Source organism: Physeter macrocephalus, chromosome 4 (assembly GCF_002837175.3).
Source record: "Physeter macrocephalus isolate SW-GA chromosome 4, ASM283717v5, whole genome shotgun sequence".
Classification (NCBI taxonomy): domain Eukaryota; kingdom Metazoa; phylum Chordata; class Mammalia; order Artiodactyla; family Physeteridae; genus Physeter; species Physeter macrocephalus.
This window is the reverse complement of record NC_041217.1, coordinates 125,791,302-125,801,891: the sequence shown is the minus strand read 5'-3', so window position 1 is coordinate 125,801,891 and position 10,590 is coordinate 125,791,302. Positions and strand designations below refer to the sequence as shown.

At 42.1% G+C, this 10,590-nt stretch overlaps 1 protein-coding gene across 5 annotated transcripts in view; it reads right to left on the bottom strand.

Annotated features, from left to right (window-relative positions):
* WLS (Wnt ligand secretion mediator) overlaps window positions 1-10,590 on the bottom strand; it is a 108,546-nt gene that overhangs the window by 18,645 nt on the left and 79,311 nt on the right. For all 5 annotated transcript variants that reach the window (XM_028489270.2, XM_007118735.3, XM_007118734.4 and 2 more), the window contains 4 exons: window positions 9,679-9,776; window positions 9,251-9,314; window positions 7,230-7,373; window positions 5,921-6,004 (listed from right to left, as the gene is read on the bottom strand). In XM_028489270.2, the coding sequence (XP_028345071.1) occupies window positions 5,921-6,004; window positions 7,230-7,373; window positions 9,251-9,314; window positions 9,679-9,776 (390 nt within the window). The remainder of the gene's footprint in view (window positions 1-5,920; window positions 6,005-7,229; window positions 7,374-9,250; window positions 9,315-9,678; window positions 9,777-10,590) is intronic.

The window sequence follows — 10,590 nt, the reverse complement described above, 5'->3', positions numbered from 1 at the left end:
ACATGCCGCGGAGCGGCTGGGCCCGTGAGCCATGGCCGCTGAGCCTGCGCGTCCGGAGCCTGTGCTCCGCAGCGGGAGAGGCCACAGCAGTGAGAGGCCCGCGTGCCACAAAAAAAAAAAAAAAAAAAATTTCCTGGCACACAGCAAACACTCAAAAAATCTTATTTTATAATGTCACCCTATGTAAGTCACTCACGAAGGTAATTAGGAAGCTTTCATATGCTTTACAATTGGGCAAGAATGTTTTGAGGCTGGTTTTGTCTTAATGACTTGGTAAGTGTTTTAAGGGCTGATGACATATGGCTTGCACTAAGAACCGTCAAGAAAACTGATGAGCAGAGGAACTACGGATTTGTGGCAGCTCTGAGATCAATGAAATGATTTTGACTGCTTCTGCTTGCTACAGGAAATCTTAAATGGGAGTAAAAGAAAGTTTTGGACAGATGTTCTTGTGATGAGGCTGGGTTATATAAACCATATCTGGGAGCCCCTCCTTCTAGGAGCTAAAGTGTAAGATGGCAAGCTACCTCTAAATGTTAATGACTTAAACAAGCAGGTTGATTTCACCTCCTGTTTATGAGGCGGTGGGTCTATATTCATTTGGTATCCTCTGTATAACCCATGACCCACAGGGGCCCCAGGCAGAAGAAAGCTATAAGGACAGGTATTTCCTTCTGAAAGACCTGGAGTGTCAGTTAACCAGGTTAATGGATTATAGACTTGCCAGTTTTAGTTTGGCCTTGTTAATACATAATTTTTCATCTTTGTGATTCATAAACAAACCACCACCACTAACTCTTATTTACTTTGGGAAATAATTCACTTTATATGACATGCTCAGGGAAGTTTTTTTGGCAAAGAAGGATTTCATAACCATCAATGATTTTAGAAAAATGTACCAGCATTCAAGCTATTTAGGACTGCTTCTTAGAAACATCTCCAAATGTCACTCTTCTTACTTTTAAATACAGAATATCCTAACTTTATAAAAATTACAATACTTAGAGCATACTTAAGATGATTTTTAATGCATATAATGGAAGGGGAGAAGTAGCCTTAAGATAGTTTTTGGAAATCCATGTACCTGCTATCATAACAAAGGGAACTCTTTTTCATGTGATCAAGGAGGGGAAATGAGGCTGGGAGAGCTAAAGGTAATGTGGAGTAAGGCAGTTCTTATTTTCTTCTACTCTGTTAAGGCAGTGGGCCCCTCAGCTAGAGGAAGGGCCTGCAGGAGAGCCTACTTCCCATAATATAAGCTGGGAATACTCAGTATTGACAACTTTGCTGAAATTGATTCTTGCTGGGACTGGCATAACTGATCCATCTAAGGAAACACCCCCCTGCATGCCTGGTACACAATGGCGCTCTACAGACAGATATTTGTTGAATCAATACGGGCAAAAGCACAGGGATTGGTGCAAGAATGCCAGCACAAATACAGGGGGGTATAAAGGGTGTATAGAAAGAGTCACTTTGAGGAAATATCTAAGAAGTAAAAAGAAAATATTGCAGTCCATAGTAAACCATAATAATTACACTTAAAAGTAAAAGGAGTAGTCAATGACCTAATGAGTAGTCAATAGGTCAAATCATTTAAATATATTCCTTTATTATCACTTAAATCGTTAACGTAGATATTAACAAAGCTAAGACCTTTAGAAATAATAACAAGGATAATGATAGTTAACGTTTATTCAGTGCTAATGATGTGTCAGGCACTGTACTAAGAACTGTATGTGGAAGATATCATTTAGTCTTAATAACAATTCTATGAGGTAGGCAGGTAATATCTCCGCTCAACTGATGGTAAACTGTGACACAGAGTATCTTGCCCAAGATTGCTCAGCCAGAAAGTTGTGGCTCTGACCCACCAAAAAGGTGGGTGTTCCTAACCATTATACAACACAAGAGTAGGAATATTATCTTAAATAGGATGAGTCTCTTAGTTTGAGAGAGTAAGAGGCAACTATTAGGTCAAATTTCCTTTGAAATTCACTTAACTGAGCACAATGCACATATTTATACAGTATGTGTGTGTGTGTGTGTATATATATATATACACACACATATACATACACAGGTTTTTATATCCAAATCTGTAATTATATGAACTATGTATCCCAGACGTAGTAATGTTTGGTATATAACAAACTAGGTATATATGCAAAATACAGTTTTACAGTAGAAACACTGAAATGAGATGCTTATACTATGAGGGATGCACTGGAACCAGGACTGGCTGAGGAAACAGTAGATTCATGCCCCCATCCCATGCTTGCTTTGGGACACCTGCACTTGTTTAAAATGGAGTTGCAGAATTACCCATACTATTTGATTTGTAATCTCTAAATGCATTACTTCCTGCTGAGGGCAAGGAGTTGAATTTGCATAAACGGACTGTATACATAATGTCACTCTACTGTTTGGAGACCCCATTGTGCTTTCCCCTCTTCTCTCTCAATTATTCATGCCTGAGACATCCTGAGCTCCGAGTACATTCCCACCAATATGTACCACAATGAGCAGCCTCAACAGAGCAGGCCTTGTAAATCCAAAATCTTATTAATGGCAAGGCAAAGAGGTGACAGTTACCCCCTTTAAACTTCCAGAGAGAAAAATCAGGTAGCCCCAACCAAAAAAAAAAAAAAAAAAAAAGAAAAGGATCTCCCCTCTGCCTGAAGTCTTATTTCTAAAAGTCCCCGTTTTTCCTGATTTCACATTTGAACAATTTACTTTTGTGTGAAACCACCCAATTATACCCCTGTAGCCAAGTGAAGGTCAAATCCCTTTACACCCAGTAGTCTTGACAACCAACATTCCACTTTACAACGAGATTTCCAAATCCCAGACACAGGCTCTCTTACTGGAAACATTTCCTCTGTAAGTAACAGAATGAAGTGATCACATACAAAAAAAGAACTGGGGAAGGCTCTCTGGGAGTTTGTTGCATGTGGCTCGACCTGAATGTCAGGCACCTGGAATCCCCTTTAGTGAAGGTCAGTGAGCGTCTTTCCTGCATTGCACTTCTGTTCCCTACTGCCTGCCATCCCTAAATGGAATGCCTCTTTCTTTTCCAGAGGGAAGGGGCTAAAATACCAGACTGTGACACGCCATCACTTGGTTGCTATGACTGAGGCCATTTAAATGGCAGGCATTAAAAGACTGCACCTCAGTACCCAACTACAAAGCCTCAAGGTCACTGCATTCCACAGCTTCCGTCGGCCTTTCATTCCTGGCCTCAGAGCTTCAATATCCTGGCGCGATCCCCTCGCATTATATTTCATGGGGCTTAATGCAAGCTCTCCCAGCAAGCCTGAGAGTATAATGGGAGTTTTAATACATTCCTTTTACCTAAGGCTGGGATCTATTTCAGAAAGTTACCCAATAGGTTTTCTTTCAGGTGAGCTCATTGCTGAGACATTCCAAAATGACATTAAAAAATAAATCCTCTGATGATTGTATTAATACAGTACCTGGGACACTGAGAGTTATGCCTGGAAATGTCTTAGATATCTATAAATAAACCTTAAAAAAAATCTAACCCAGCAGGAGGACTGTAAAGTGCTAATGGAATCCAAAAGACCTCATCGCTACCCCCTTCGAGTTGAAATCCACTCCAGGCCAACTGTCGCAGCAGATATAAAAAGCCAGCCACAGGCTGCAGCCGGGTTAGAAAATACTGGGCAGTAGAATATTAATCTTTTTCTCCGAAGAAAAGCCACAAACTCTGCGACTTGGAAGGTTGGCCTCCTTTGCTTCAGAAAGGTGTACTAATGAAACATGTACAAGATTAAATTGGGGCAACATGTAGCCAGCTTAAAGATCAGATGGGAGAGACGCTCTGCAGAAACAAGAGAGTAAGTGGGATGGGATGGGGCCATGGGGGAATGACTTCAGCTTTCTAAAGTAGCAGAAGCACGTGTTAGGAGCAAAGGGGTCCTTTCTTTCTGCCTCCCTGAGAACGTATCTTGCTATTACCTTTTATTCCTCAGCCCATCTTCCTCGAGGTTCTGTTTCTCCAAGGAGTGTGTCCTGCTCTCGCAGCCTTGCAGAACTGGCTGTATTAAGTGTCACCGCGCATTACTGAGGGACTGGAGGACTGGAAAGCATTTTGGGCACAAGAGGGAATCAGCCAAGGGATAAGTCTGGCCTCAGACACCCTTGTTTGAGCCTCAGCTGGTTGAATAAAAACTCATTCAGAATCTGAAATATTTTTACTGCATTTGGAGTGGAGGGTGAAGTTTCCAAGATTTTATAAACAAACAGTCTGATACAAACACAGCACTGTTATAGGTCAAAGCAGAGGTGGTGAACAGGACCTCTGAAGATGTGTGTGTATATTTGTTTTATTTTTTTCTATTCACATCAGCCTTCAGCAGCTGCACTAACACTGCCCAGTGGGCGTACCCAACAGGGCTCTAGGGAGTAGAGGTACCCTTGGGTATCCTTGGATAGAATTCAAGGGGTCCATGAACTAGAGCGGGAAAAGAGTACGTCTTTATTTTCACCAGTCTCTAACTGAAAGTTACCATTTCCTTCAATTATGAACGTAAAAAATAAATCCCCATAATATTAGCAATACCTGTAATTCTGTCACCAATAGAAATCATATTTTCATATCAATTACACTTATATATCTGAAATCTCTGTAATATGTATAACTGCAAATATACATCGCCTATCTATCTATCTATGTATCTATATGATTCCCTTTGAAATCCAAAGTATTTTGTTCATTTAAAAACATTCAAAGAAGAGGCCTTTGGATGTTTGGAAGGCCATGGCCTTCACCTAAGGTTACCTAAGGGGTCCAGGACACAAAAAAGCTTAGGAGCCCCTCTCCTAAAAGGAAGCTTGCTAGCAGAATGGGGCAAGTCTTGTCCTAAGGCTCTATCTGCACTACTAACATTCTCACTTTTAATCAAATATAGGGATGACAGAGCAGCTGGCAAAGAAAACCAAAAGACTGGATTCTGGTGCCTAACTCACTCTATGTCCTTTGGTACAACACTCACCTTGCTGCTATTCATAAGAGCACAGCTACTCACAGCTTGCCAGGCCCTCTGCAAATCACTTTGCAAGCATTACTTCATATGATCCTTAGAGCCGCCTTCTTCAGGTGGTGTTATTATTATATCCATTTTATGGATAAGAAAATTAAACCTTAGAAGTGTTCAGTAATCCATCCATAGTCCCACCCAGTTGGAAAACAGCATAAATGAGAAATGTCTCTAAGGCCATTAGACTTCATATTCTAGCAAACTGGCATAGCAATTCCTATCCTACTTACCCATCAGATTTTTGTGAAGCTCAAAAGCATGATAGGTACGTAATATGTATGATTTAAACAGTACTTTCCACTTTCCAAAGCAAGTTACCAATATTTAAAAATCATTATCATTACCATTATTGAGATTTTCAAATAGAGCAAAACGTTGAGCTTTGGAAAGAACCAGCAGAAAGATAAAGCTCTATCAAGGGGAATTTTGAATTACATTTCATGTTTAAGTGGCAATATAATTGTTACAAAGAATGGCTGATGGACTGTAAAAGGATCTATGTTAATGCTAGATAAGGATCAAATCAAATTAATACTTGCTTGTTGGTGATCTGCTATGGGGCTTGAAAAGTTATTCTCTTAAGTAAATGAAACAAGTGCCCTTCAGTCTAGCTGCAGGCTTTTAATTTATTTAGCAACTTTTCCCTCCTATGAGGCTGTACTGAAAGAAAAATTCAGTCTACCTCTGGCCAGGTGATAACAAGTCCTAGATTAGAGCAGCCTAAAAGCAATGGCTTGATCAGCTGCCCAGCATAACAGCCTCTCTGCTCCTTTCACAGTAGCTCTATAGAATTTTCTGTGCAAAGCAGAGGCACCTTTTCAGAACATTCTCATCCTGACCTCTCAGGGTCAACTTACCTGACTAACGATGAAGAAGATGACAGTCATGGCAGCACAAGCCAAGGTGATAAGCATGAGGAACTTGAACCTGAAAATTAGCCCCTATTAGGAAAGAGAGAAAGAGCAGTTTAACATTCTACCAGCTACCACCAATCCTTTTCTCAATATATAAATCTATCAAAAGCTAATTTTAAAGAAATCTGTAAAACCAAATCCCTAAGAGTAACAGTAAAATAATTTCACAAAGTAACATTTCTCCTGCAGAGGTGAACATGGCTGGAAAATTTACTGGGCCCAATATTTCCAACGTTCTTATCTGTCATGAAACAGTGATACCAGAGCCTGGGAAATTATATTCACAGCACGTCATGAGGCTGCTAATTTCCCTGCTAAGCTAGTTATGCTTCTCTGCAAGGGTTCAAAGTTACCAAATCCAAGTTTTCTGCGGTTGTAATAAAACTCTGCTCCAGTGAACAAAGAGAAATGTGCATATTAATCAACATGAAGTGGATTTGGTTGAATTTTCTCATGTGTCACTCCAGCTCTAGACACAGGCAAAGCTTCTGAAAGTGCCCCTGCTTTCCTGAGAGAATTTGAGGGAACCTGTGCTTCAGGGAGAGACGTATCTTATTCAGGGGCTCTTATTTCCGCTGCATATAAAAACCCTGTGGCTCTGCAGTTCCTGTTTCTCTTTGCACAAAGGAATTAGGCCCATGTCTCCAAGGACAGCCACTTAGGCATGAGCCTAAGGGATCCTTGAAAAATTAAGAATGTGTTGCCTGCATTAGAGAGATGTCAGGCTGTCGTGTGTTTCTCTTGAATAGGGACATGATCTATAAACAGAGTGAGCACCTGCTGGATACTTTAGGGGAAAGTTGGTTAATTGAAGTCTGGAAATCAGATCACCTGGGCTGAACCCCACTCTCAAGGCTGATTCTCAGCAAGAGAACTTTAAATAAAGCCTCACTCCAAGCCAAATCCCAATTCTACCATAGTCAGGTCTCCTATCTAGTACACACCCACATTCCATTCCAAAGCTGAAGAACCTGCTGAACAAGTTTACTCCTTATTGGGGATAGAAAGACATTTGTACCACAGAAAACTCCAAGATCTAGATAAGCCAGAAAGCTAGATGCCTCTCAGAGTAGGATTTAGCCTCTTATTTTGCCTAGAGGTTCTACACTACATGAGAATCTCTCACTGTGTATTTGAAATAGAGGCTTCCATCTCCCCTACATCTCCAGGTGTAGTGGGGTGTGTGTGTGTGTTCACAACAAGCAGGAGATGGTGGGCGCCAGTTCCTGAATGAGCCCAGAGATGTGCTCACCTCATAGTGCAGCCGCCGGACTTTGCTCATGGCTGACAGGCTGGACTGCTTCCCGCTGATGTTCCGAAACACCTGAAAGACCATGAAGCACAGAAACAGGAAGTAGAGGCAGAGACAGATGCCAGCCACAATGATGAAGGCCATCTGATGGCGTCCAGTCAAGGATATGGCCAGCTCATCACCAAGGACTCAAGTACTTCTCTCCCCATCTCTGTGGGCGATACTCTTTGTCTCCAAATATTTCGGCAATTCTCGGGAGGATAAAAATCTTAAAACCTGGTATTCTAATATCAACAATAGAGAGGTTTTCTGACACAAAAGTACCAGTGAGGAATATTCCAAATTGCTTTCTAAGCTGAGTAAGAAGAGGAATGGAGCCTTGCTTTTAGAAATGCAGACTCTAGGGTCCACCCTAGACCTACTGAATCAGAATCTGCCTTTTAACAAGGTCTCAAGGAGTGTCATATGCACAGTAAATTGGAAAAGCAGTAAAATATTGGATATTGGTTGTAAAATATTGATCAAGTGGAAAGTTGCATTAAAATTACAGGTGCCTAGGTCTCACTGCAGATCTATAGAATCAGATTTTCCAAGGGCTGGGAAACCAAGTACAACCATGTTTGGGAACCATTGGGCTAGTCCCTGGATTTTTATAAGGAGATTGAGATACCCTGGAATCTGGAGGGGATGGAGTGGGGTTGGGTGCAATAGCAGCAGCTGCTGCTACAAGGGATACTGGGCCTGAGACTGCAGGTCTTCAAGTAAAACCAGGGATGAAGTTCTGTCGCAATCTTCTCTCACCACGAGAAAAATCTTGTCAAATGGGACGGGGAGGAGGAGAACACATGGCCAAAGTGGGAGCAATATACTCTGAGGCCGATCTTCAAAGCTTAATCTGAGAACCAACCAGGTTTGGGGTAGAGTGAGCTGGCCTGGGAGGCAGGTGACCAGACTCCAACTTTTTTCTGTTACGACTCCATGCCAAGTTGCATATTTAAAAAAATTTTAACAAGTGTGAACTCAGCATTTATATTTCATGAAGTAATATATTTAATGCAGTTTCTCTTTCTTTCCTAAAATCAATGGTACCCTTGGATGAAGAGAAAAGAGTTGTTTGCTGCAAGACTTGACAATTTATTTGCCTCCTTAGACCTCTATCGCATCTATAGAATGAAGGGGTTGAGGCAGACTTAACATTATAAATATTCTTGGTGTTGTGCAGCTCACATTTGAGGGGGCATGGAGCGGAAAGGGGGAGCTCAACTCTCTCGTCTTTAAAGCAATGATACTATTGATCATGGCCAAATAAAGCATATTCACCAGCACATGACAAGATATTATCTACCAAGAAAGAATACAATTCAAGCCCCCTCTCCAGAGGACAGTCTTTTTCTCCTGAAGCACTTAACATATTGTTGAGGAAGATAAAATATTTAAATCCAGCATCCTAAAAGGGATAAGCTAAGACTGTCGCTTCTGCTTCATAAAGATGACTCAAGACACTTTATGCCAACCAACCAGAAGCCTGGGTGACTCCTCTGGAACTAATCCCCTTAGCCTTATCTCCACTTGGTCTTGGAAATGAATAGCAGCAGCATGGGATGCCAGCACACCAAAGTCACTGTAAGAAGCCTTGCACACAGACGACTTCAGAAACGGGCTCTCCCACAGGGGCCCAGAGATGAACCTCCGTGGCTCCAGGGAAAAGCTAGTCATGCTTCCGTCTGCAGTAAACAAGTGTATAATAGATCATTTAGACAGGCAGCAGTAAGACCAGCTACGCTGATCCTTCTCTCATGGGGATGTGCTGCTACCTCCTCATCTGGCCTGCTGTCACCCAGGCTTGAAAGCAAGCATTAATTCTCCTCATTATTTGCCTTAATTGTGCTGTTGTCATTGGTCTGAAGATCAAAGCCCTGGCTGAGCACATATGGAGAGCATCATCGGGACTTAGAAAATGATCTTGGGGACCAGGCGGCTATGGGACGAAATAAAACCCTGAGCCCATCAAGAAAGGATACAGCCAGCTCTGTTCCAACATCTGTAGTCCAGATACTGTAGAAGGGATTCGTGAGTTGTACCCCTCTACAAAGAGAAATGAGATGGAAAGGCAAGAAACAATTAATACAGAGGCAAAGGGGAACTTTCCTTCTTACAGACTCTCAGCTTTTCGGCCAGAGGGGCGGAGACTGCGTTTAGACTAAGTCACAGAGGACTTAAAAGAGAAACGGAGTTTGAAGAATACCATCAGCTCAGATATTTTGTATCTATAAAGAGCTCTGTCTCTGACTTAATCCCAGCGCTTATCTGAGGATGTGACCGTGTCCGGTGCTTTCATCCTACAGGCTCCCGACCACCCCCTCTCCTTTTCAGATACTTTTTCAAAAGAGCTGGGAGTGGACCTGGTGACAGGCATTTCAGCCCAGAGTCCCACGATGCCCCTACTCACCTCTCACACATGTCAAATATGAAGAGGCAGAAAGAGCCAACAGCAATTGGTCCGACTTGCTTCCAATACCCTGCTATGTGATTCCGTTCATGCTGATCCTGAGGAAAACCAAGTTGAAAGATGAGATAAAGATGGGGGAGAGCGAAGCAATTCTATAGGCGACTCAGTCATCCAGCAATCCTTGCTGACCACCTGCTGTGCATCAAGCATCGTGCTAGACCAGCACACAAGCCCATCCATAAGGGCTCTCATCCTGTTCTCATAAGAACAGGATGCTACAGGAGGGTACACAAAGGCCTTGTACCTGTCAGGGAGGAAGATATTTTCCTCTCCCCTTCTAGGTTCTTCTGGTTAGTCTAAGAATTAAAGTGACATGAGACAGATTAACAAGGTGAAAATCAAACAAAAGTGCAATAACATGGGATAGTCCCAGGAAAACTGAGTAACTTGCCAAAATGGCCCAAAACCTCACCTCCCTTTTTTGTTGATAGCGATAAATGGGTGGAAAATTTACTTAGAGAAAAATGCACCCATTCCATAGTTCCTTCATGATATAGACAAGAAACAGGGTGTTCACGAATGAAAAACATTTCTCTAAGTTGTACATAGCTTTTTGGTTTTTTTAAAAAAAATTACATCATAGAGCCTTATCAACTCTTTCTTGATATCTTCCATAAATTATCTAAAAAATAGATCCACACTTTGCTTACCTTTTATAAATACCTTGACCTAGTCACCAGACCGCTGACCCTCACCTCTTAAATACCATCTTCAGCTAAAGATAAAAGAGGCTGTTGGGGGGCTTCCCTGGTGACGCTGTGGTTGAGAGTACACCTGCCGATGCAGGGGACACGGGTTCGTGACCCGGTCCGGAAAGATCCCACATGCCGCGGAGCGGCTGGGCCCGTGAGG